Consider the following 27,829-nt stretch of genomic DNA (forward strand, 5'->3'; position numbering starts at 1 on the left):
AATCTCATCCGATTGCTTCGAGTCGTTTTCCCCTCTCAGCAACGTCGTTACTGAGGGAGTCAGGTAAAGATTCGAAGTAATCGGATGAAATTCAGGTTAATTTCCCGTAAAAACTCTTTATTTCCATATGACACGTGGGCTACCTGTGGTTAAGGCCGGACCCCTCGTGGTCCAAGCCCTCCCCTCTCCTCCCCTCCCCTTCACGTATTTACTCATTGCAAATAAATGCGAGCCTCAACATTGGAAAGAGAGGGAAAAATTACATATGGGAAAAATTAGATAAGTTGGTTGAGGAGGCGCGACATGAGAAATCTTCAGCTTCAACCGAGTGTTCAACGAATATTAGGGACGGACCATACAAAAAAAATATTCGCGCAAGGGAAAATTAACTGAAAAAAAATTCGTGTACGCCAATTCATCCTAAAAAGTATTCATGCTATGACCTAAAAAAAAATTCATACAAGGAATTTGATAACGAAAAAAAATTCCTGCGGCTCGAAAATTCCCCCCCCCCCCCCCACCCCATAACTTTTCTAATGGTCCGTCCCTTGTACGACCATTGTAGTCCAATCCTAAGTCCAATCCACTTAGCCTCACTTCCCAAGGTGACTCGCTCCAGGCCTCCGTCAGATCGTGAGTGTCGACGGAGCGAAAAGACAGGAGAAACTCGACAAGTGCACTTACGAAACATATCCGTTTGCACTTCCTAAAACAGAGCTTCGCCGTTAGATTTACGTTCTTCAATCCCTTTCTTCATTTTGAACAGTATAAAGCCATCTCTTGAACATAATTTGGAGTGGAGATCCCGAAAATTCCAATCATTCTGCGCGACTGATTAGCTAGGCGTTCGGAAGGCGGGAGTGTGTGTGGTTGTATTTACGTGCGTCCGGTGCTGGTGAAGGCGTTTTCATTTCTCTTTGTTGGGTAAGTGTTTATTTTTTCTTCTTAAACCATGTATGAATATGGCATTGACGATATCGGAAGTCGATATTCCAACTGAGAACGCTTCGTTTTTAAGTGAAAGGGAAAAGATCCTTTGAATTGGCTGTGTGCGGAGGGATTGATTTGAATCCCGAAATAATGTGCAAACAAATTTGCGGTAAACCTGAGTAAGTAGATGATATGTCTACCTTTGAATTCCTCAGTAATAATTTATCTTCTTTGAGTTTTTTTTATGTTAAATACTAGCCCTTTGGCTAAAGGGTTTTTCAGTTTTATCACCAAACGATTTCTAGTTGAGCGAGCGCTTCGTTATTTCGCTTTAACTCAAAGCTTAAGCTTATAAGCTTATGTATTCTCCTCGCCTATCATTAAATGATTATTAAAATAACGAAAGAGTATCGTCAGTTCTTTCAGAATACTTTTGAGAGCTTTTATTACAGAGTGATTATTTTAAAACAGTGTGTGTTTTATCACCTGATTTTCAGTCTTTTACAATGGTTCGTAAGGTACAACAATTTTTATTCTTAGTGTCTTACACAATTGAATCATTAAAATGATTATTCTATGCAAGGTTTTTTATGAGCCATAAATAATCACATGTGAGACAGCTGGCATATGTTTCACTTTTTAAAAATGGGGATGATATCTTCAACCAAAAATAAGATAAATTGAACTTGCCCAAATTAACTTCTGATAGAAAGCCCTGTTTGTTTTGGTTTTTGTTTTGTGGAAGAAAAACGCATTTACTTTTCTTAATTTCCTTCTTATTTTATTTTATTTGTTATGTAATTTGTATACTTACTGTATGTAAATTACACTTTAGACTTACCGCCTTTACATTAATTTTTTTGTGACATATAAAAGGCTACAGAAATTGTGTGCACTTTAGCATCATATAAAATTAATGCTTATCAATTAAAGGGACAGGTTCACGATACTGCACATGTGTGAGTTCTGATAGTAGCTGATTGTTTTTAAACCAATCGGAAGCGATTTAAATGCACACAAGGAAATTTACATAATTTAAATTCATTGTTCACTACACAGGAGTATTTCAGGACATTCAGTTTGATTTTATATACCCTAGCAGATAAGAATAAGATTTACAGCCCTGTCCTGCTTTGAAACAAACTTTTACCTACATGTACGTGTATCTTTACATGGTTTTTTTTTTACCCACACTAAGAAAGCAGTCACCGCAATCGGTGAACAAAATTTGTAAACCAACATTTTACTAGTGATCTCTTTGTTCACCCTATATAAACCTAGAAATACTTGCACATAGCACCTGGTCGGTGACAAAACCACACAGTGTATGAGTATAAAGATAATGCTAAATTTAGCATAAATTTCAATTGCTTATTGGCAGATGAACAAATTCATTCACGTTGCGTCAGGTCAGTTTTCCGCAAAACAAATGTCATCGAGTAGAACACATAAAGAAACCAGATACAAGTAAACAGAATATTCAGGCAATAATTTATTTTAGAAACATCAATTCTTAAACACATATGATCATATACCAAAGATACAAGGAACATTTCAAGTGTGTCAGGTCTCCAAAGACTCTTGACAATGTCCCGTCGCCGGTCGCCTGCGATGTCGCTTTCGAGACTCCATTCATGAAATTGATTTTTCATTTCCTAGACGCCTTTCTCTGAAAACAAATTAAACAACACTTATGAGTACTTTAGAAATAACAGACTTCGCTTTGCTTACATAGAGCAAAGGATGAGCGCTTTTTTTTTTTTTCGATTCGCAGTTGATGTCTTCTTCAAATTTAGTTTTGGCTCGTATAATTTATTCTGGAAGCTGTCACGGCGCACATGCACATGACCGTGAGCCCCCTGCTTTAAAGCTTTATTCTAAGCAAATTCAACCATATGGACTGTACTATTCTGCTTGGATTTATCATGTCACAGAAGAAATATACTAATTCAAGTGGAAAATAAGAACTCTAAACAGGGTGCAAAGAAAGTCAGTTTTACAGCTTGCCATCCAGACAAGCTGTTGCTAGCATGTGCTAGCCCGAAAGTCATTTCAACTAACCCAAAAACATTTTTTGGTAGATTACAGGATTGATTACAGTTCTTTTGTAACTTGAATTTCCCAAAAAACTTCACTTACACATCAGGCAAGTTTAAAAAAGGAGTGCGATAGCAAAATCTGGTAACCGCGGGCTATCAGACGCTACTTTTTTTGTATCCTGTCTAAACAAACAACATAGGGTTCAAAACCATATGACATACATGTGCACGTGGCGATGTGCTTAACCCTTTAAACCCTAACATCAAAATTCAAATTCTCATTTGTTATCCATATACGTTTTCAATAGAAGAAGTGGGGAGAATTTGTCGAAGTTTCGGTTAGATTCATCTTGTGTGATCATGTCCTTAATTCTCATGACTACTCTGTTTTTTAAAGCAGTGATATTACAAGGAGAAATGTGACGCTGATCACTCTTAGGGCTTAAAGGGTTTAAAGCAGGCTCATTGCTTTCAAAGGCACCATCAAATAGTGAACATAGTGGCTACTATGCTCTGTGAAGTCAGCTACTTTTTTGCCTATTTGTACATTCAGTTACTCTACTCAAACTGGCAACCATCTTCAAATTTCAGGGTGCATTTCTTTACTAAAATCCAAATCAGGATTTTTTATCCGAAAACAGATATTTCATTTCGTTGCTAAAATCCAAACATGAAGTATTGATCCAAATGATCCACAATGGAGGCGGATTCTTTTCCCCGTATCCAAAACCAGATACTTTGGATACATGATCAGAAGCGCTTCTTTTGTGATATACAACTGAATAATATTTACAGGTTAACTATTTATTTTATGCTCTGTCAGTTCCTGCTAGCAAAATTTTCCTAGAGCCAGCCGTTTTCGCGTTTACAGAAAGTTGATCACGTGACCAACTATTGCAAAAGGCCTATTAATCTCTTGAGGAATTTGAAGTGATACTTTTCCTAATGCAAGGACTGTTCAGATGGCAAAATACCTCGAAAAAATAATATTTAATTTTTGAACCTACATGTACATGCAGGCCTTCTGATAGGGTTTGATAAAAAATCTGAAATTACACGTATGCAGCATTTTCAGGGCAGTTTGTATAATAAGAAAGGTCTTTTGTTATTGCACAATAAAATAATGCCACTGAAATTGAATATCAAGGATCTGGATTTTTATTGTCTTTGATGTACGATGAATATATAGCCGGACACTAACTAAAGGCAGGGCTGTCACTAAAACTTCAAGTTGCCAGGTATTTGCAATTAGTAGGTGGGGAAATGAATAGCCAAGGAGCCAAGGAGTTCCTTTGCTCTCATCGTTCCTTTGTTTCCTATGAAAATAGCCAGGGGCCATGCTCGTACTTTATTACCTGAAATTTTGGCAACACGTTAATTTTGCATATTTTGCGGTACACAAAAATCGCAAAATTAAAGTGACGTGAACAATGAGTTTTGCGAACATAACATGATGCAAATTTTAAGTGACTCACATTATGTCTGTAATCGAGAGAGAATGAGTTTATTACCACTGCCAATTGCAACATTTACACTAACCACATTTTTTACTTTGCTGAGGAATTTTCAGTGTAAGTGGATGTTGTGGTCAGTTGACTCAAGAACAATAATTCACGTATAAGCATGAACTGCTTGTGAACATTGTGAGAATTGCTTTGACATTTTAGTCCCGCTCTACTGTTTCGATTTTCTTAATTTTGACGTTATTGTTTCTCTGATAAAGTCGTTTCATTTAATTCAAAGACATGTTAAATAGCATTGCCTATGAAATTTAAATTGTTGTACTCAAAAACATGAATTTAAAGTGATTCAAAATAAAAAATTTTTGTAGAATCGCAAAATAAACGTGTCGCGAAAACTTCATGTAATAAGGTGGTAACTGGGGGAATCTCTGGCCCTCGGCCCTTAGTGACAACCTTGCTAAAGGAGACCCGAAGTAAATGTGTAAGGTAATGCACTGATAAATTCTCTTATCAATTTACCTTCTGTATGCTTGTGATCATAGGGAGAATTTGTCATTAAATGTCAAGTTGGTGAGGGCCTTAAACAATGCACCCCTTATTTTATTACATGTTATATTTCTTTTAGAATATTTGGCAACATCACTTGTGTTACTTCTGTACTAGGTTAAATAATAGGTTTTTTAGTAGGAAATGCACTTACATGTAGCTTATATATCCAGCTCCCGGGGGGGGGGGGGGGGTACTTTCGGAATTTCTGGGTGGGGATGTGCCGCTGGGACCCTGGAACCCTAAACCTATACCAGAGTCAGTTCAGCTGAATTTTTCTACCCTATACTAGAGTAAACTCCCAAATCCCCCCTATCCTAGAGTAGCTGTTTCCCTTGTCTAGATAAAATCTTCAACCAACTGATCAGTTTCCTGAAAAATGATACCCTATTCTAGACCCAAACTCCCTGATTTATATACCCTATCCTAGAGTAAACTGCCTGAAAACCATACCCTTCACAACGGCACATACCTATATAGCCCATATATGGCAGTACCCCCCCCCCCCCCCCCCGATCCAGCTAGTTTACAGGCACTCCACTCAAATGATAAGAAACAAATAATTCAAATATAGCATAACAGAATTAAAAACCCCAACTGGCAGGAGGCAACCAGTTGGCTATTTTACAAGGGTGGCTGAGGATTTGAACTCAGTACAACCAAGAACAAATCCAGCAAGACGCCAGAGGGACTCAAACTTGAGACCATTGGATTGTGATTCTGGGCGCTTTCCATTTAGTCAAAATTTCCGGAATTTCCTGTTCGGCGGTAAATGGAACATGTCTTGTCGGTTCGTCGCACCGGAAAATTCCCAGAAAAAGTGGAAAATCTAAAAAGGTGGGCCCGTTTTCCCAGCTGGAATTTCCGAATGGAATTTTGTGTTCCATTTACACGTTCCTCTTAGTTTGTACCAGTTCCAGGTCCATGGCAAGAAAATCTTTCGGGCACCGCGACATACCGGGGTTTACAACCAAATGGAACAACTTTTTACCAATCGGAAACTCCACTTTTGCTCCCACCGAAATTTCCGGTTTTTTTTCCTGAATGGAAAGCGCCCTCTGACACGCTGTTCAGTTGGCCCCCCCTGATGTTGTTTTTTTATTGTTTGCAATTTGGTAGAGCTGTCTGTGCTGAAATGGATGGTGAAGGCAGTGACACACAGGCTAGTCCAGAGGTGACCCCTGCAAGCAGTGAAAATGACCTACTTGCTAACAAATCAGAGGACAGTTTGGAAGAAGAAGAGGAAGAAGATGACGATGACATTGATAAGATGTTGAATGAATTAGCAACTTTCCAAGAGGTAAGTCTCTTTTCAGTTTTTTTGTCATTCGAAACTTTCCATATTTCCTCGAATAATAGCAGGGGGCGATTATTTCTTTTTTCACACCAAAAGGGGGCGATTGTTTGAGGGAGGCGATTATTTCTGATATTGTTCAGTGGAAGTCATACCCTAAATATTTTGTTCTATTTTCCCATTAAATCAAAAAAATAGTCACATCAAAGAAACTGAACATGGGCTTTTTAGTGTTCCAAATTTGGTTCCTCTATTAATTTTCATTGTTTATATCCTCGGCGGCGTCACTGATCAGTTTTGCTGGTTCAGACCCCACTTCAGCCTCATCCTCCAGATTTACCATTATGGGTATCGATAGCGGGTTACCCATAGTGGTGGGAGGGGGGCGATTATTGAAGGGAGATGATTAATCGAGGAACAGCTATTATTCGAGGAAATATGGTAACTAAACGTGCACCCAGCAAGGGGTGGAGTCCAAAGGGAAGGGTGGGGCATGGAACCAGCAACATTGAGGCCCTCTTGGTGGTTGGGGGGGGGGGGAGGGGACGTTACTCGTAATTTCCTAATCTGCATTTCAAAAGCCCATCCTTTGACATATTGAATGACAGAATGAATGAATGACTTATTTATTGACACCCTTTGCAACTTACAGGTGAATTGCAGGTACAGGTCAATTATATAAACAACACATAATTAGGACACTAAACAGCAGCATATTTTACAAAATTTGTGAAACAATCAGACAGTATATATTAGATGGTAGGGTGGTGAATGATCTATTTGAACATGTACAGTTAGCTGAAGATGAGGGAACAATGCTACTTTGAAAATTATTAAAGGGAGATTGGGTTGTCAAGAGTATTGTAGCTCATTTTACAAAATTGACATAAGCGTCTTCACTACATTGCTTTAAGCGTGTGATCGCTGCCTTAGCCTGTGCATCTTCAGAATTATGAAGTAAAGGGATAGATACAAATGTAATGGAGAGGGTACACTTCTGTATTTTCTCCATGTCATTGGCGAGAAAATTGGACAGATTAGCAAATCATTCAGTATATTCATATTTATATTGAGAAGGATGGTATATCACTGATGTTTTACTATTGCATTTGTGACTATCTTCATCATGTCTCAGTTTCAAATGATCTTTATGCCATTTGTCACCATTTCATCTGTCATATGTCAACAACAACAACAACAACAAAACTGTATTTCAAGAGTTTAACTTGGGTAATTACACTGAGCCGCAGGTACCAACTGTAATCTAGGCAGGACAGACGAAAAACTTAGGGTTAACTACTTAAAAATAACGAAATGACAACTCAAGTTTGAGAGAAAATCAGTTAAAACTTTGAAGACTTAATTAACTATTTAGCCAGTCCAACTTTTTGTATACGTAATGGTAAAAGGACTGAGTGGAGTCCAATTCGGTCTGTAATCATACGAGTGATTAACAAAATCGGGCATGGACGAAGTGGAAGTTCAATTTGTTTAAACACAAGAAATTCCAAGATCTTTTTTGCTAGCAGGGAAAAAAAAGCCATTTAAGCGTGCGCATGATGGTGCATACTGTCCAATTACTTAGGCATGTTGCATACTGTCCTTTTAAACTGTCCTATTAAGGCTGAAATCAGGGCAGTGCACAATCTACCAAAAGGTTAATTCTCAGCTTATTTTCTTTAATCCATAGGAACTTGAGCATAAATCTCAAATTCCACCAGAGATAGAAAGCCCAGATGTGTTGACGTATGTTCCACCCTCACAGCCACTGGTAAGCTAGCAGCTTCCTTTTACTGCAAAGCCGCCAGGCTTTGCAGACTAATTCAGGTCATGTACTTGACCTGCCTGGGTTGCCTGTGCCAGAAGCCAGCCTCATTTGAGATCTTCGGATATAAATATGTTTGTATATATGTATATCACCTTTTTTGCCTCGATTTCATGGCCTTCGAAGCCAGGCCCTTTTGGTCGCAGCCAATCGATTCAGAATTACACTCCAAAGGGAAAAGTAAATTCTGTATCCTCTAGAACACTTGACTGTTGATAAAGTGGGCTGTGGAAAACTAAAGGCGGAGTTATCCTGTTTTGTGTAGAAAGCCACGTTTTTGCAGGCGAAGAGTATGAATGCAAGTGAAGGTAAAAAATTCTCGTGAATTGAGGCGATATGTTTTCCCAGAATATTCAAAGCAATTGCTGGAACTCTATGTTAAATATATTTGGTGTTTTGGCTAATTTGTATTCAACCAGGATTTGTTGTATTTACATGTATATAAGCTTAATCGATAAAAGCTTTTCTGGAACATGTGACAAGGTTTGTTCTCCCCTTGGTAGTAAAACGTTTTATACACAGCAGAAGCAAAGATTGAAAATGACTTGATATGCTTGCAAAGCGTAATGAACCAGTTAATATTGAACTCCATTGCAAATTCACTTGTTCTTTCACACCATTGCTCACGTGCTCGAAACCTTATTGCGGACAGGTTTGAGGCAAGTAATGTGCTGATTTATTCTCACGGATTTTCATACAAACAGTTCAGTGTATTGTTTTATTCTGGTATTTGTTAGAAGATTTGAAAATTATATTATTCTAATGACGCCTTAAACTGCTGTTTTTTTCTTAAATAAAAATGGAATCCAAGCTTTCGCCAATCAATGGCGTGATGATGATGATGATGATGATGATGATGATGCCATTGATTGGGGAAAGCTTTGATTCCATTTTTATTTTTTTTAGAATTAAAATTTTATTTGAATCATGCTCCTGAAGGACTACATATCCAGTCTACTCGTTATGAAAGATGAACAGTAGTTATAAGAGATCCTCATACTTCTGTAATACTTGTAATACTACTGATACATGTATCTTACACTTCTTTCTTTAGGATCAGTTCAGATTCTCTATAAGCGCTATAGAGGGTGAGTAAAATACGTTTATAGTACACATACAAATACATAAGTTAACAGAATGTATATATAATTATAATACCTGAATAAATTCAACAAAAAGTATATACATATAAAGTTTCACTGATCCTAGGAGCCAGTGCTCAATATAATGCATAAAATATGCAGAGCAAAATACAAGTGCAAAGGATGAAAATATTATTTTAATCTTTTTAGAGTAGAGCTTTTAGTCTGGTGATTGCCTAGTGCGTGAAACTCCGTACTTAATTTTCATCCTTTGCACTTGTATAATACCTGAATATGTAGTACAACAGTTTTATTTAGCCGATCCTTCCAATAAGCACTACCTTTCAAGTTTTTTGTTGTTTAATTCAGTGGAACCTCAATATACATGTAACAAACCTCTATAAATTGTAATGAAATCCTAGGTATGACGAACAATATTTTTCATCCCAAAATAACTCCAAAGAAAAGGTTCTTATGGGAGCTCGAGAAAATAAAGTTCAAATTTCACAGGAATTGTTAAAAAAAAAGGTAAAATTGTCATGCATAAGATTTCGTTTTGTGAAATTTGAAGCTTTCAAAGTTTGTTTTCTTGGGCTCTCACAGGAACCTTTTGTTTGGAGTTATTTTTTATAACTTATTACATTTAGAAGATTCTGCCAACTTTGTAGTTATTTATCTAAGTTTACAAAATTTGTCTAAGCTTTAAAGAAATCTTTTGACAGATGATTTTTAAAAACTTTTAGTTGTTTGCCAAGTGTTCTAAACTTTATTCTCCAAAATTGATAAAACAGAACCTGATGACATTCCTGAAATAAATAATCCTTGATAAACGAGAGAAAAAATTGTGATTGGCATTGCAAAATAATGGTTTTGACACACTTTTAGTGCACGATGGTCAATTTTGTTGTGGTTTTTAAACAAACTAGAATTTGGTGAGGTTAAAATTTTCCTGATATTTCAGTCAAGTGTGCCAAATTTTTTTTGCCGCCTAGGGTGATTTAACACATACAGGCTAATCATTCTTGATAACCTTTGTCAGGGCACCTTTAAACAGAGATTCATGAAAAAATGTATCACTGATATTATAGTAATTAACTTACAATAAAATTCCAGAATGCAGACAAGTCCAGTTATGTCTTGCTTCATTGCATACCTTCAGATATTCAGGAAGAGAAAATTTAAAAATGACTTTGGTTAACCAATTAATATGTGGGTAAAATATACTTTGAACAAAATGTGAACCCTTTTTCGTTTTACTGGATATTTGCTCTATATAGGTTTTGTGCATGCATCTCAGTTTTGACAGTTTTTTTTAGTGAAAGTGAATTCCATGTTAAGCTTTGTTTAACATACATGTACAAAGATAACATAATTGACCAGCTTCCACGTTCTGTTTCATATAAGAAATCAACTGATAAGATTGGGGGTATCATGAAACACATGTTTAGTTGACATTTTCTGACACCAACTTGTTTCTGAATGTAGGCAGCTGTTGCTCCTTAAATGCAATATGCATTACCAAAAAACATTTTTTTTCTTTTCTCTTTTTTTCTTTTCTTTTGATTTTTCCTTTTTGGGCAGTTGTCACTTTCTACGGTTTTCATGTTTTTCTTTATTTGGTTTGTATTTTGTGAAGTTATTGAAATACAAGATATCAGCTCTGCCGAGGTTTTAGTTACTCACACAGTTGATAGGGTTAAAAAGTTTGCTTTCTCAGTTTGACCTCATGATCAGTCCCTGTAAATTGGTTATAATAACATATAGAGATTCAAAGCAGGCCATCTGTATAGGGACTGGTGTATTTGAAGGCAGCCTCACCAGTCCTTACAGGCTGATTTAGAAATTTGCCTACTTTGTCTTAACCTCAATGTCTTTGTCGCAAATACAATGTATGTACAGCTTTGTTCTTTTAATACAGTGGAACCTTGATTTATCATTATACTTCTCAGTATAATTAGTGATTGTATTTGACCCAGTAATAGTGAAATATATGGAAAAGAACATCGATATTATGAAACCTTGTTATAGCGAAAATATTTTGCCAGTCCCTTGGCCACTGGTTATATTGACATTTCACTGTATTAATGTCTTAACCCTTTAAGCCCCAATATCCACATATAAATTCTCCATACTGACCTTCATTCATTTCCTTAAAAAAATAGTTGAGAGAGTTTGATAACAGATCAACGCATTTTTCCTTTGGGGAACATGATAATCATTTCTCTTGGCAACATATAGATATTGTTAGGAGAAAATTGATGTTGGTCACTATCAGGACTTAAAGTGTTAAACTGCTGCCCACGTGAACTTAAGGATGCTCGTGATACCTGTTTCCTTCGGAATAAAGCCATTGAAGCTATTGGCTGCCTTCTAGCATGTCTCATGACTTTATAATGTGCATCATTTTGAATTATTATTATTCTATACTAATTAGTAGACAGTTCAGAAGCTTCGTGTACACTTTGCGGGTCACTATATTTTCTTCAGAAATGTCTGGAAAGGAAAGACTGGGCTGGATATTTGCTCAAGGGGAAGGGGTAGGAGAAGGGGGGTGCTACTGGAAAATGTGAGAGGGGGAGTATCACATGCATGCTAAAACCCATATTCCATATTGCCATATTCCAGACCAGAACCTGACTGTTCTGTAGAGCCATACCTACACCTACCAACACATACCTACACAGGGTTTTGGCTCCTGACCTACATTAATGGCTTATTTAAGAAAGCGCCCCCCCCCCCCCCTCCCCGGTACATTTGACATTATAATCTGTGAAAAGCACATGTTATCTTATCTTTTAAATCAGAAAATAGGTAAAGAGTTTTGGAAAAAGTTAATTATCAAGACCTATTTGTCAGCAGAAATCATCATATACATGTAATATTCGTTTCAATTTTTTTTCTTTTTTGTCATGCCTGGATAAACGTTATTCATATAAATTGCATTATCGCCTATATCAACAACAGTAAAACAAGTTCCAAAATAATTCTCTTGTTTGATTGTGTGACGCGATAATCCTATTAAAGAATTTCACAGCATGAGGATTACATCACTGCAAATCCTGCTGGTGATGTTAAACATTACTTGAAATTTAATCTTTTAATTAACTATTGTTATCCTAGCGGCTGGGAAGCTGGAAGATGAAGTAAAAATATAACATAGTACATGCCATTAACAACGCAGTTTTGTTCTGAAACTGTCTCTCCAATTATTGTTTCTAGAGGATTGAAAATACATTTTCTAGGATCTTAAAAAGCAGATTATTGCAAACAGGAACGTGGAGATAATTCTGCATGCTCATTTTCAGACAGGATGTGATCTTTGTGCATTGTCAACTGATATTCTGAAATATTATCCCCGTTGTTGTTTATTTTGCTAAGCCATGCTTCTGATATGTTAAAGCATTCAATGGACTTGAACTGAGACCAAGATAGGCTTTTTCATGCTTAGGAAAACTGTTTAAAATTTCCTTTCATTTTCTGGTTCCATTTCAACAAGGTAGTTGTCCTCGATGTAGGTGTTAACAAACATCTTTCTTCTTGTTGATATCAGCCGTGATCTTAAAATGAAATTGCATGATGAAATACGTTTGCTTCTATAACACTCTGTTTGTAATTAATAAGTGTCACTGTGGAGTACTGATATGAAAATATCTGAATTTATGAACAGGAACTGGAGAGGTCGACCTTGATGCTTTATTAGAGGATCTATGTATTATGGAAAAAGACATGAATTCTGGCAGTGAAAAAGAGTCCGTACTTTCACCCAGCCCTGGAGGAAATTCACCCATCTCACCAACAGTGAAGGTACAGAACTTTAATCTAGAACGTACATAGACTTTTAGAAAGCATAAGTGACCTCTACGTTTGTGAAATGAAATTTAGAACAGTCAACACAGTGACGGAATATCTTTTCTATAAATATATTGTGATTTAGTTTTTACGTTCTAAACACTTCATTATAATAAGCTTACCATAATTGAACAAATCCTCTGGCCCCCCAGTAGTTGACCAAAATTGAAGAAAATCAATGTCTGATCAGCATTACAGTGCAGATGGCATTGGCTAAAAGTGTGTGAGATGGAATTTAGAACACAATGCCAGAATAGATGTTTATAAATTATTATACGTTTTACTTTCCTAACACTTCACTGTAAGCTTACAATAATTGAATCCGTCAGCTTTGTAAGAATTTTTAGTAAGATGATTCCGTAAATATTGATGGTGTTGTATTCTCAGAAAAAGTGTTCAAAAAAAAATGTTTTACAACTGTTTCCCGTTAGTCTGGTGCAAAGTAAATATCTTTATCATGAGCAGCAAAAACTGAAGGAAGAGATTCTTTCAATTCCAGCATGCAACGGTATTTACAAGAGTCATGTTTACTTAATAAGAGAAGAAAATAGTTTTGCCAATTTTCTATACATTTTTCAGTTTGATTTTTATATATAGAGGATATTACACGGTGGCGCAAAGATATGAATTTTATTTTCGAGTGGCAAAAACAATATTTTACTCACTCGCTGCGCTCGTTCGTAAAATATTGTTTTGCCACTCGAAAATAAAATTCATATCTTCAAGCCGCCGTGTAACGTTCTTTTCATTACAATGACAAAATATAAGGAAAGCTTTGAAAAATGTGTAAGTAAAATTCAAAAGACGCAAGACGCCTACAAATTTCGAAGGGAAATTACCGAAATTACGGTAAACTCACGTGTGAGATTATGGAAAATAAACCACTCGGGTCCCGGATGTATTTTTTATAAATTTTACGAGTGGTATATTTTCCAGTAAAACACTCGTGTCTATATAATGAATTTATTTATTTTTCGCAAAAATAATTCCAACATTTTCAGATTAATAATTATTGTGCCCAACAAGGATTTTATATACCCTCCATTACATCTGGTTTCTTATTTTGTTTATTTTCTTACTTTGAAAACAATAAAAATTAATTTATAAAATTAGGGGATGATCATTAACGAATTAGGGTCGCCAATGAAATATAACGGGTCAGGGAAAATGATTTGAAATCTGTTTAAGGGCTCTGCCCAACGTCTTGCGCCCTGTGTACCACATTATTGGTTTGTGTTGTACACTCTTTTTTTTATATAAGAATGTTGTTTTTTCGGCCCAGGCTGAATATTCTTATTTTTTTGCCGATTTTAGGCTGAAAATATTCTTGTATTATTCTTAAATTATAGCTTATGACATTTCCGTTTTAGAATATATTGGGGTATCAAGTATAGTTAGTGCAGGTTTTTGCGCCTTGTTGGCAAGTTTCGCCGTTCAGAGGATGGAATAAGTTGAAAACATAATTGTGTGGTATTTACAGTTTTTGAACACACAAAATTACATCCTTTTCAAAACCTCAGCCTGGGGTTTATTCTTAAAATATTCTTAAAATTTCGCAAATTTCAGCCTCGATATTCTTATAAAATATATTCTTATAGAAAAAAAGGAGTGTAGACCAACTCATTTTCTGCTTATGTGCCCGTTTTAATTGTAAACGTTGTTGTCCACTTCTTTAATTAACGTCAACTGCCGCTAATAAGCCCTGGGCTTATACGTCTTCGCAAAAGGTTTTAGGAGGGCTTATAAACTGAGGGGCTTATATTCAAGGGGGCTTATCCCTTTAAGCCCCAATATCCACATACAAATTCTCCAAACTGATCTCCATACATTTCCTTGAAGAATTAGGTGAGAGAATTGGTAAAAGATCAAATATTTTTCTCTTTGTGATCATTTTGTTAATTCTCATAGACTTTTCTCATGATAGTCTATGGATATCGTTAGGAGAAAATTGATTTTGAGCACTTTTGGGACTTAAAGGGTTATAACAGGACTAGAAAAAAGCGGTTCAAAACAAGCGACATACATGTATAGCATTGCTGATCAACATACGTTTTGCGTGGGCTTATAACTGAGAGAGCTTATCTGTGGCAGTTTACAGTACTTGCAACTAGAACCACTTTTTTTTTTTTTCAACACCGTCTGCTGCCCCTGTACCACTTATTACCTCATTTATTTAACGGTCATGTACAACTTTCAGAACTAACTGGAAGGGGTGGATCTTTCAAACCACACCCAAATCCAGAGCGGCTCAATCAAAGGGTCCAAAGAACAACGCAAAAAGCATGAAGCTTTGAACCAGAAGTAATTTGTATAGACTTCCAAAAAAGTCCTTCGTCGGATTTCATATGGCGGTCCATAATTTGTAGAGTAGTTCCTGTTCCACTTCGTACATGAACTTCCTTAGCAAAAATTAGTATCACATTTTTATTTTATCCTTATACTGACAGCATCTCCTAATCGAGCACTTTCCCTGCCAAGCAAGTGTTTCCGCACGAACTTTCGCGCACTAATTCGAGCGGAAACGCTTGTTTCACAGGCTATGGTCATGTACATGTATCATGCCAAGACCCATTATGTCTCTTAATCGTACACTATCCATTTGACCGTGCCTTGTGTCACACTCTACCCATATTACACAAAGCCTACCCCATTGTCACCCATTCAGTGTTGGATTACTACTAGTCTGCGAGCAGTCTCTCCTTTTCTTCAGTTTTAGCGAGGGGAGTGTACGCGCGGGAGCGTCAAGCGGCTAAGCCACAAGTCACTCGCGTGGTCATTTTCGCGTCTGGCGCGTTTTCCTCGGCGGACTAAGAAAAAAGAGAGACTGTTTAATTGCAGTATAGATTACTACCTGCACTGCTATGCTGGGCAGCAAATCTTGGAGTCTTTTCCTTCTGCATTCTGTTGTAAGGTGATAGTTATTATGTGGTATATACGAACATATATATTTCTTTTGGACCCTAGGTGTCAAAAGATGTTCTCACTCGACTGGAAAGTGTTCAAGAGGAAACACGAGAAATGACTCTAGTGAGTATCGCAGTTTATGCGGAGTTCATTGCCTGCGGAATAAGCACAGTGGATCCCACTCTACGGACGCCTTCTTAATATGGACAGCCGTATATAAGGGACAGTTTCGTTTGTCCCAACCAAAGCTCATATCTTTTCTTGATTAATTTTAAAATATTTATAACTATAGATAATTATAGATATTTTTTCGTATAAATGTTCATCATAACCCTTTATAGTTGCCGGAAGTTCTAATATTTGAAGAACTTCATTTAAATTTTAGTTCATTGATTCCATCGCAGGAGGAACAGCAAGAGCGGATCAAGGCAGAAAAAATACGAATTGCGTTGGAAAAGCTCCGAGCTGCCAGGGTTAAAAAGTTGGTTGTTAAAGTGTATAACGATGATGATCCGACGTCTAAAACTGTAGCTATTGATCAAACTTGGACGGCCTGGGAAGTCTGCAAGAAGATGATGCGTAAAAATGATTCCGAGCCCGATCCCAATTGGGTTTTGATTGAAAGAATTCCTCAGCTCAGTATAGGTTGGTGCTTGTGATTGTAGAACCTCTCTGTTCCGCCGAGGCTCCGCTGAGATTCCAAGAAAAAACATTTTAACCCTTTCACTGCCAAATTTAGCCAAAAGCAAATTTCGACCAAATTTCCAAATGTCATTTTGTGAAATTTTGAAAAACAAATAGCACCATGTGTAAGTACAGGCAGAGAGGTTTCATTTGAATGGTCACTTTATGGGATTTGGTCCACAGACTCAAAAGTTACAGTCACCTTACAAAACTCCATCAAGTACTCTGGCCGTGAAAGGGTTAAAAAAAAATACTAAGCGCGGACGAAAATGTTTGATCGTTTACCCGGGTCTAAAGAAAACAGGAATCATCAACAAACAGGCCACCGAGGGAGTAAAGTTACGGAAAACGAGCAACAAAACCGTGTAACTTGTTTTGTGCACTCACGTTTAAACCTGCCTGCCACAAATCAGGTTGTTGCGAGTTGCGCGAATACTCACCCTTGATTGCCTAAAATTTCACGGGAGCCGGGGGTTATGCCATAGACAGAATTTACGTCACTTGCTGCAAAACAAGTTTGCCTTGGGCCGGTAAAACGCGCAACATGGACAGGTTTTGTTGCAAATATTACAACTTCTTCCTACTCTCTGCAGCAACTTTCCGCAACCTGCACCAAGCTGATTTGTTGCCTGACAAGTTTGATTCGTGGGTGTAAAACACGCGAGAGGAAATCGCTATTCAATTCGTTTTGCAGCAATGTTGAAAAACGGGTTGCACGTTTTTGTTGCCTGTTTTCCCGTACCTTGACTTCCACGTTAATTTTATTGGTATTTTGATCCTTAGAACGTCTTCTGGAGGATCACGAGTCAGTAGTGGATGTTGTTTCCAGCTGGCCATGGGATTCACAAAACAAACTAATACTTAATAACAGAAGAGAAAAGTACGCCGTGTTCAGAAATCCACAGGTCTGTATTCTCATCAGGGGGGGGAAACGCCGGTTGTAAAAAAGTCCGCATAATTAGAACACCGCCTTTGTATTTATTGAACACGCTTAACCGTTTAAGCCCCAACATCAACATGCATCTTCTCCACACTGTTCTTCATACATTCCTTGTGGTACTGCTTGAGAGAATTTGTCCTTTCATCTTTGGTGATCATTTCATTAATTCTCATGATCTGTCTGTTTGATCAGACAGTGTTTCTTTGGGGGAGAAATTGGCGGATGTGGGTCACTGTTGGTGGCTTAAAGGGTTAACCCGTGAAGCCTCCTGGGAGCAGAGCCTCCTTTTATTTTCTTGTCGATCGAGGAGGATATAAGGATGTTTTGCCCGAATCACGTCAAGCCTTTGAAATCGCCGCAGCCCATACTTCTGGACTAGTCAATATTGTTTCCTCTGGTTGGTTTTTCGAGCGCCAGCGCCTGTTTATTGATAGACCGATGGTCATAACTAGACCCACTATACCAAGCGCGCACAGCTATTAGGCCAGGGATCGAAACTATATCCAAGCAACTTGCAGGGCATGCTCAACAAAGATCTTGATTCATGCAGAGTCTTTCTCGAGTATGCCAAAATCGACCGAGTTGAAGAAAGTCTCCTCTGGCAGGTTGCTGGTTAATGTTCGGCTGAAATTCATTTCCGTTAAACGAGCCTGCCTGGCTCATATAATCGGTCCAACATTTACATGTAGCCCTTTATTAATTTTGGTCATGCTGTTGTGGAAGCTTATGTCAATTCTTTGTTCCCTTGCAGAATTTTCTGTTGAGTAGTGATACATCACTTGGTGCAGCACAATTAGCAGAGAAAAGTAAAGACATCTTGCTACAGGTACATTGTAATTATTTTCCAGCCAAAATATTGGCTTGAGTGGGCTCAAAGCAAAAACGAGGCAGAGAGAGAGAAAATTTGTGCAAATTTCTTTGAAGAACAGTGCACTCAAAACCACGCACAGTACCTTTCGGGATTGTCGCGTACACTTTCTCCGACAACCTTTTCCGAAATAGCTGTATATAGTAAGGTTATCCTGGAAAAGTCAAAGGGACGTAGCCTCAGTTGTAAAGTTAAACTTTTGTTTTACATCTTGTATCTCTTTTCTTTGGTATAGGAGTTCTTTCAAAAAGATTCCACGAGGCTGCCTGAACTGGATGGGACATTATATCTTAAGGAAGGGAAAAAGTCGTGGAAAAAGCATTATTTTGTGCTGAGAGCTTCTGGCATCTATTACACACCTAAAGGAAAAACCAAGGTAATTGGCAAGAGCAAAGCGCACCCATGACGCTTACAGTGTCTTATAGAGTTTGCTAGAGGCTTTAACCCTTGAAACCCTAAGATCAAAATTTGAATTCTCATTTTTTGCCCCTATTCATTTCCTAGAGAAGTAGTGGGGAGAAGTTGTGTGATCATGTCCTTAATCCTCATGACGACTCTGTTTTACCAAGCATTGATATTACAAGGAGAAAGTTGACGCTGATCCCTCTTAGGGCTTAAAGGGTTCATGTAATAGACCTTTAGATTCTAAGACGAGGACGACTACGAGGACGAGATTTTCTCTATACTTGGTACTGCGCGCGCGTGAGACAGCGTCATTCGGGCGGGAAACGTGGTAGCCGTCGTCATTAGTAATTTTACTGCACGAGAATCAGTGAGAATGTCGCCGTGGCAGAAATAAGTTCTAATAAATTATGGTAGAAGTTTAATCATTTTGTGATAGGGAGATCGCTGAACCTCCTTCAAAATCATGTTGGTGTTCCAAACAAATGATGTGGGATTTGAACCTTTTTTTTGTATGTAAACGCTTTCTTTTGTTCCAAAAGAATTTGCGTATCTGCTGTCCAAACAAGGTTTGCGATTGGCTGGGAAAACAATAGGGATGGTGAAATAACGATGCCCCTATCCCTGAAAACAATAGGTAGTGAAGGTTATAGGGACCTATGAAATAAGAGGTTTAGATGGGTGCAGGTCAATCGGCCCATGTGAGTGTAAACGCCCTATTGTTATCAGGCACATTTTGGTAATGAAGTACTTCTCTTTCCTCTCTGTAGTCTTCACGAGATATTGTTTGTTTGATGAAGTTTGAACATGTATCCATTTACAATGGCATTGGATTCAAGAAGAAGCTTAAAGCTCCAACAGATAACTGCTTTGTCTTGAAGGTACATGATTCTTGTATACTGAGATGCACGACTGAAGTGATTTATCGCTTTCTACCGAAAGCACAACAAATTATTTATGTCTAGCATAAATTGAACAGTCTTCGACTTGTTATTCTATAAAACCCTTTAGTTAGTTTTATCTGTCGCGTTTTGCTATTCACTGAACTGCTGTTTGTGCATCAGTATTGTATGTAGTAGTAATCCATCTTTTTACATCTACTTTAACACTCAGCAGTATTTATAGCAGTAAGGTTACTAGGCTTACTGAAAAAAATGATATAAATAATTCAAATAAACGAAAACAAAACAAGTTTATAGAATCCCAGCTAGTGGGCGAAAGTTAAAGCATTCACAAATCAAGATCGAAATCGGTCGTCAGTAGCCTTTTCACTTGATATGAAATCTTCGCGCTCTTCTTTGAGATTGACAACTGTGTTAGCAACCTCGTTCGAATGTAAATGTCAGTATGAAGAGACCCATAATTTTTGCGCATAAAGATATGGAAGTGGATATGATCCTTGCAGTTGAATAGACAACCTAACTAAGCGGTTGAAAAAGAACCTGAAAAAAGATTCAGGCTTCACCATGAATCGAACCCTTACCTTTGCGATGTATGGATGCAACGCTCTTTCTATTAATTAAGCTACTCAAGCCAACTGGAGAGCAGGCAATTGTGTGTTCGTAATATTAATACCCTATGGTGTACCCGGATTTTTCAGGTTCTTAGGTTGCTTATTCAACTGCAAAGATCATTTCCACTTTCACAACCTCGTTTTCTCGATCTGGCCGCGGTTTTTCAAAAGATGGATAGTGATTTATCCGATGGATAGCGTTACCCACCTTTTGAACAACTGGGTCCTGAACTCTTTCGACCGCGATTGACCCTTACTCCTTACTCCTCTAGCCGTAGAAGATAAGAGCGCCTTTTATGTGGCTGTTTACACTCAGCCAATTGGTACTTCAGATCTATTTTCTCTTCAAAGTCCGTTGAGCGCGCGTGTTAAAAAATAAACCACGGGGGATTTATTGCCCGCCAGCGCAAGGGGGTAGGGGTTGCGGAAGAAGACAATTTATTTTCCTTTATCGCGCTCCGCGCTCGCCGATGTCTTCCAAAAGAACGAAAAGAAAAATAAAGCAACGTCTGTGTACAGGCTAGGTTTATTTCGGATTTATGGTGTTTGGAATGAATCTGAAAAGAAAAAAGAGTACCCGTGGAGGTTTCATTTATAGACTGCAAAACAGTCCGTATTTTTGCGTATTCAAGTACGCGCGAGCAGCCAAACAAAAGGTCTGGAACGAGGCTGAAAACAGAGAGCGAGACTGCGGAGAGACACTAAAAATACTCTTCTCGGCTCACGCGTTTCGCGCGCGTAAGACTCTTACGCGACACTTTACCGATTACCCCGCGCTTTACCGATTTCTTTACTGATTTTTAGAAAGAAACCGACTGTTTTGCTGTCTATGTATCAAAATGTCTGTTTTTCTCTTCAGCATCCTCAGTTTCATGACCTTGACTCCAAGGCGGTGCGATGTTTTTGTGCAGAAGATGTGAATACAATGCAGCGCTGGGTAGTAGGCATTAGACTTGCCAAGGTAGGTAACTATGTAACCTGGTTACGCTTTGGTTACTTTCAAAATGAGTGGGCAAGACACATTTTTTACTTTTTACACTTTTTTTTCAATCTTACGGTGTTAATATTGTTGTGTTATTTTACCATGTTTCTTCAGTTTGGATATAAAATGTTGCTGGATTATACTGACACACAAGACGAGATGGACAAACTCGCCTTCTCATTGGACAGAGTCACTTTCACAAGGGCATCAAGTTTCAATGCAGGAGAAAATGTAGAATCCCCAACTAATAAGACACAGGTTGGTTTGACATCTCAAAAGCTATAAGCTGCGCTTACCAATTCTTCTTACCTTTTGAAGTCAGTTTGACTCTTTCCTCTCAAATGAAAAACATTGGGTCGTGATCACTTCATGTTGCATAGATCTGTATAAATGAGTTACCAGAAAAGTTTGCATTCAAAATGACAGCAAATGAACACGAGCAGAGCAAATCAGCGATGGACTTCATTTCGCAAAGAAATTTGGTTAGAAGACTGCCTCTACCTTCAATGTTTTATCCTTTCCCGGGGATTCTTTACACAGTTTTAAAAGCTATTCATTCGTTTAGAAACACCCTCCACGTAGACTTTTTTTATTTGATTTAAATGTTTTGCTGTTGAATTTTTGGCGTTACTCAAGTGCATGCGGTTACCAAACCATGATCATTCCATATAGTGATTGCGGCACGGTGGGGGAAATATTTTGAGAGTTTTGAATGGTTTTATTGTGAATGTGTTAGAAGGCCAAACGCGGAAAAGTCACTGCACACTAATTGTCTGAGATAGTACCGCCAAAGGTTTTAGCCAATCACAAAGAAGTACAGGCTACTGGAAGTCAAAAGTTCAAAACTTGTTCGGTCAAGATAGCTAATTCTGGCCTTTTTTTACGTTTTTTTGTCGACTTCGACTTCTTTCCGGGCCATAAAAATCCAGAAAAAGAACTTGACCAATAAATGCCCAATATCCAGCCGTCGAAACCTAAAAACCTTGGTCATTACATGTCTGTCTCATGTTAACCTCTTTGGCCACGCCCACTGACCTCTGTTCCCCGGTCATGGTGGCCATCCTGGATAGGTCAATCTGAAATGGTTTTACTCCTCATGATTGTAGGTAGAGCCACCTAAAGACTATCAGTCGCTGAAGGCCAAATCTCAGTCTGAGAGAATCAAGGACTCTATTGGGTTATCGTCTGGACACCCCAGTGGTAAGTGAGGCTCCCCAATAGGGTTTTCGGGATGCGGGATTTCAAGGCCGGGATTCGGGATTTTAAAGCAAAATTGGGGCGAGATTCGGGATTGAAAGTATGCACGGGATACGGAATGCCTAAAATAACCATTGGCATTACGAGATTGAGGGAAGATTTGGTGCGGGATGACGGGATTGAAGCACCTTCTTGGGGACCCTCGTAAGTACCAAGGAAGGTCGCTTTATTATTTGTTATCATATCGCTTTAATTAGCGAGGATGTGTTGTAGGCCTCCAGTGACAATTGAAATAGAGGGAGGGGAGGGAGGGGACGTATAACGCAAAAGTAGTGAAGACGTTTAATTGAAATGGTCTTATAAGGAGTTCAGGAAATTCATTCATGACTTAGTTTGAACGACATAGGTAATTGTGAAAGTAGTGCCGAAGAGGTTTTATTCAAGTATAATTGTCACGCAATGTTTCATTTGAATGGTCACGCAATAGGGTTTCATCCACAGACTTAACTATAACTAAATTGCATAACATTAGAAATTACCATGTGAGAGTACTTCTGAAGAGGTTTTATTTGAATGTGACACCAAAGGATTTGATTGACAGACTAAAATTTAGACCTACATACTAAAAGAATTACAGTACCATGTTAAAGTACTGCTGAAGAGGTTTCATTTGAATGGTCACATAAGAAAGTTCGTACACATACTTGAACGTTAGAACCATATACAGCATTTCTGGAACCTTACAGACCTTACAGAAGTGTATACTGGTGAAGTCATCCCATTTATAAAGATAACGCCAAAAAGCTACCGATTTTAGCTTATATTCAGTAAAGAAACTGTAAATATTCCAAAACGTTTGGATTTTTTTTTTCTGTGAGTTTGTGAATGTGCACTTGTGTTCTTACAGGTACCATGAGCTTCTCCGTAAACAAAAGTAAAGTTCAAGCCAAGAAACCCTCCAAGAAAATTGGCAATCTGTTCTCTGATGCTTGGAAGAAAGGCACCGTGATCGAAAAAATGGTATGTTCCACTGATGTCAATTTATACATGTATGTTTTGACAGAGACAACCCAACATTGACACAAAAGAATATATTTTGGTGCGGATAATCCATTTTGCATTACATTACATCACCAAACAGAATCTCTAATAGTCCAGTTCCGCGTTCGCTATGACCGCTGAATTAAAGAAGTGAAGACCCATTTTTTACAGGCTTAGCCTCCATCTGAAGTAATATATTCACAAATTCCACCGAGAAAAAGACCTGTTTATTACTCTGTCTATTGTGTATACAGCTGTTTCGAGAAAGGTTGTCGGAAAAAGTGCACGCAACAATCCCGAAAGGTATTGTGGGTGGTTTTGAGTTCACTATTCTTCAAAGATATTTAAAAGAATGACGAGAGAGGCCATGGACGTGTGTTTGCTAGTGCTAAAGGAAAGCAACAAAAACTAAGTTCGACAGCTACAGTGTCAGGAACAGTGTATTGATCATATCCCATATTACCTTTCGGGATTGTCGCGTGCACATTTTTCTCCGACAACCTTTCTCGAAATAGCTGTATTCAAATTTCAAACACTTACTTGCCGGAATTTCTGAATATTTTACTTTTTGTCGAGGCTAACCCTGTATAAAGGTGCCGTTAATGTTTGTATTCAGCGGTAATTTTTAATTCGAAACTGGACTCTTGCGGCAGGCGTATTGATGAAGATAAGCATTCGGGATAAACACTCCTGTTGTACAAAAACTTTAGACCTACAGATTTCGCCAGGCATTATAATTCTTAGCCAACAATATGATCGCTGACGTACGGTCAAACCCCTATTAAGCGACCCTCTGTTTAAGTGTTCACTCTCTATTACTGTTAAACTCCGAAAGCCGTGAACACTTCAAAAATTTCAGGAATGTTAATTGTGTACTGGCCAAAAATTCAGAACACGCACGCAAACTACAAATCCACAAACTAATTACTGCTGTTGTTTGCGGTTTAGTTATCTCGCGCCTCATTGACTAATTCCTCGCAACACAATAACATTCCATAAATATTTCTGGTGTTCACGGTTTTGTGAGTTTCACAGTAACAAGTCACCTGCCCAATAACCAATGATGTTTTATTTTTTTCTGTGTTGTACCAGAGTACGGCTGGACCACCCATTTCACCAGACCCGCCCTCAGTGCACAGCACAGGAGGTGACACGCCCAACACACTAGACAGCAGAACTTTCAACATTGAGAACATCGGTATGCAGACTGTAGACGAAGAAAAAGAGGACGACAGCAGCCCGACCACGGAGCTGGTAGAACAGGTACAGTTTGAGTCGCAACCCACACTGGTGCTTGACCCACCCCCACCCCCTCGCAAGTCATTCTCCAAGAAGCAACAAGAGGAGCCAAGCCAACCGACTGATAATGTCAGCGAGGAACAAGAAAAGGAACGGAATGGTGAAAGGAGTAGCAGAAGTTCATCGAAACGATCCAGAAAGACCCGAGCGGAGTCACCCCCACCCCCACCACCCTCCCCTCCCACAGATCGTGCACAAAAACCTCCACCCTCTACTCCCACAGAACCTGCACAAAAAGCTCCACCCTCGCCTCCCAAAGAACCTGCACGACCCCCTCCGCCGCCGCCTCCTCCTCCACCCCCTCCTCCTCCCCCTCCGTTACCTTCTCATCACAAACCGAGTGGCAAAGACAATGCGGCGGTCGATCATGAACAAGATAGCAGCACTTCTCCGCAATCACCGGATCCTTCAAAAAGCTCTTCATTCACTCCCCCTCCCGTCCCTCCTAAATCAGCGACGCCTAGAAACTCATCTCAGCTGTCGGATTCAGCTGATGTATTCCCACGACCCACTTCACAAACGTCAGACCATGAAGTGTTTGTCGACTCACTCTCAGCACCTACGTCGCGGCTCTTGTCGACTTCTATGGAGGAGATGCCCCCGCCCCCTCCCTCAGGGGACTCTCAAGAGGATGCAGATGTCGAGCTTCCACCACCTCCCCCAGAAGTTTTACTTGAGGAAAAACAAAACGTTACCCTTGGCGACGGAAGAGACAGGAGTACCAGTGGAGGTAAAGCACCACCAGTGGTAAAACCAAAACCAGTCAGGCCACGAAATGGGAGCACAGGAGTACCAGGTCAACCCAGAACTTCGTCCCTTTCCGGTAATACGTAAAAGAGACAGTTAATTCGTCTGAGCCATCCTGCGTATTTATTTATTCTGACTGGGCTCAAATTAAGGCCCCCGTCCACACATATCTGATATTTTAAAGCATTTTTGTCCTGTTTACAAACGAATTCGCTTCCACAAATATCCTTTGCGAATTCTTCTTGTATATACACACTTTACCTTTTCTGTTTTAAAGAGGATGTTTTAATACAAAATGGTCTTGATTCGTCCGTAAATGTTTCCCCCTTCCTCTAAAACAAATGTTTAGAGAACTAAGTTGTTTCACGTGCTGGTGTTAGTTAGAGTAGCCTGTGTAGCAGGCGCCGGCCGGTTATTTTTTTGATGTTGTTCTTTCTTCGCCCTAAAAAACAAACCGGCGCCTCCTAGACAGGTTAAAGTCAGAACCTCTGAGGTCTCACCTGTGGCCCTCTCAGTGTCGACACCGTTTAACGCGTCGATTTTGAAGACCGGCGCTCGGTCGTGAAAGAAGCCCCTGCTACTGATTAAGTCGTATTCTGATTTAGCAAGCTCAAAAAAGCCACCTGAGGTTATGGTCGAAAGGCCAATCCTTCAAAAAATCATTTTTCAGGAAAAGCGGATAAGTTTGGACAGAGCCTAAGTTTCTGGCGCACGACCTAGTGTTAATGTACAATATTAGGGACTTAGCCAATACGACGACTACAACAGCAAACGGCACAGATCGTTAAGAGCAAATAATTGACAATTATTGGATGAGGTTTCTGTGATATCCGGGATAATCAAGGTCGAGGTAAGTGTTGTCAGCCGAGCCGAAGGCCGAGGCTGATAACACTTACCGAGACCTTGATTATTTAGGATATCACAAAAACGCAATCTAACAATTGTTTTATTATACATTGTTTTGAAGAAAATAACGACAAACACACCTTTGCAAGGAACCAGAATTGATATTGTTATTGGAAATCATGAATTGCGCGCGCAACCTACCGATAAGTCAGTTATCCGCTAGCAGATAACTAGCTAATCTGTAGGTTGCGCTGATTTCCAAAATTAGCTGTAGACTCTTAGCCAATGAGAAGACAGATAGTGAGCACAATGTATAAGAATGACGTTAATAAGCAGATTAATACTTCTGCATATGCATTTTACTGTGTTTTTTTTTCTAAATGTGTTGTGCCTATTACAAGTTCTTAAGTGTTTGAGAAACAATTGTCAGTACCATTTACACGAGGATAAATGAGACGCGTCCTAAATAACAGGCGAACTGTTCCTTTCATACGAACATATAAGACGTGTCCTAGCTTAGTCGCGTTTCGCGCATCTATGTGACACTCGTTTCTCTTTCATGTTTAAATGTCAGTCTTGCTTTTTTGTGGTATATACAGGATAATGCCTAAGCTCCGAGGCCTTTGCGCGAGCTCATTAGTTTTAAGAAAGCCGAGGAGTAAGGGTATTGTCTGATAGTGCATACCTTTGCATTGTTTTAGAACCAGCAAGTCGTTATTGTCGGCACTGAAGTGGAACAGTAAGTTATTATTCGTAATAATTAGGGCCGTTTATTCGGGGAAAAATAGCACCTGTCTAACATAAGATGCGTTCTAAATAAGAGGCAAACTTTTCCGTATAAAAGGCACATTTCGTTTGAAATTTAGCTAAGACGCGTCTTATCTAAGAACAGCCCCTAACGCCTGTTCTTCCATAAGACGCGTCTTAGCTAAGTCCCGTCTTAATGTGCCGTTTATACGAGATAGTTTGCGTCTTACTTAGGACGCGTCTAATAAAAGACGTGTCGTATTTTTCCTCGTGTAAATGGCCCAATCACCTTCTGTTCCACCTCAGTGACCTGCTTTTCGATTAGCCCGCATGCGCATGTAAACGTCTCCTATTTCGTTCGGATGGTGGAGTGTGGCGCGAAGTTAGAGAGCGGGAAAAAAATAGAGAGGGAACGCGTCCCCTTGCTCGCTTCCACCCCCTTTTTTTTTTTTTTTTTTTTTTTCGCTCACATCTCTTTGCACCATCCCCACGATCTGAACGCCTGGAACAGGCTCTATTGGACAAGGAAAAAGTGACGTCTGCTTAACGTTAGTCTTTTTTTTTGCAAGAGTAGTTACATTGGTTTCCTTTTTTTCATACGGTCTTAAAGAGAAAATCCCCTAACAATGAG

The 27,829-nt window shown here is 38.8% G+C and overlaps 1 protein-coding gene across 2 annotated transcripts; it reads left to right on the forward strand.

Moving 5' to 3' along the window:
* Positions 1 to 645: 645 nt before the first annotated feature.
* LOC140931033 (uncharacterized) lies at positions 646 to 26,276 on the forward strand. 2 transcript variants are annotated; one of them, XM_073380774.1, is made up of 16 exons: positions 646 to 924; positions 6,098 to 6,278; positions 7,963 to 8,043; positions 9,152 to 9,185; positions 12,847 to 12,983; positions 15,993 to 16,055; positions 16,337 to 16,577; positions 17,400 to 17,521; positions 18,308 to 18,382; positions 18,660 to 18,800; positions 19,597 to 19,707; positions 21,199 to 21,300; positions 21,436 to 21,579; positions 22,428 to 22,521; positions 23,426 to 23,538; positions 24,652 to 26,276. In XM_073380774.1, exons 2-16 carry the CDS (start codon positions 6,114 to 6,116, stop codon positions 25,690 to 25,692), a joined length of 2,664 nt encoding a protein of 887 aa, XP_073236875.1. In that variant the 5' UTR covers positions 646 to 924; positions 6,098 to 6,113; the 3' UTR covers positions 25,693 to 26,276. The 2 variants fall into 2 exon arrangements, with proteins under 2 accessions (XP_073236875.1, XP_073236874.1); XM_073380773.1 differs by lacking the exon at positions 646 to 924 and adding an exon at positions 949 to 1,109 and having other exon boundaries at positions 24,652 to 26,270.
* Positions 26,277 to 27,829: the final 1,553 nt, after the last annotated feature.

Source organism: Porites lutea, chromosome 3 (genome assembly GCF_958299795.1).
Source record: "Porites lutea chromosome 3, jaPorLute2.1, whole genome shotgun sequence".
NCBI lineage: Eukaryota > Metazoa > Cnidaria > Anthozoa > Scleractinia > Poritidae > Porites > Porites lutea.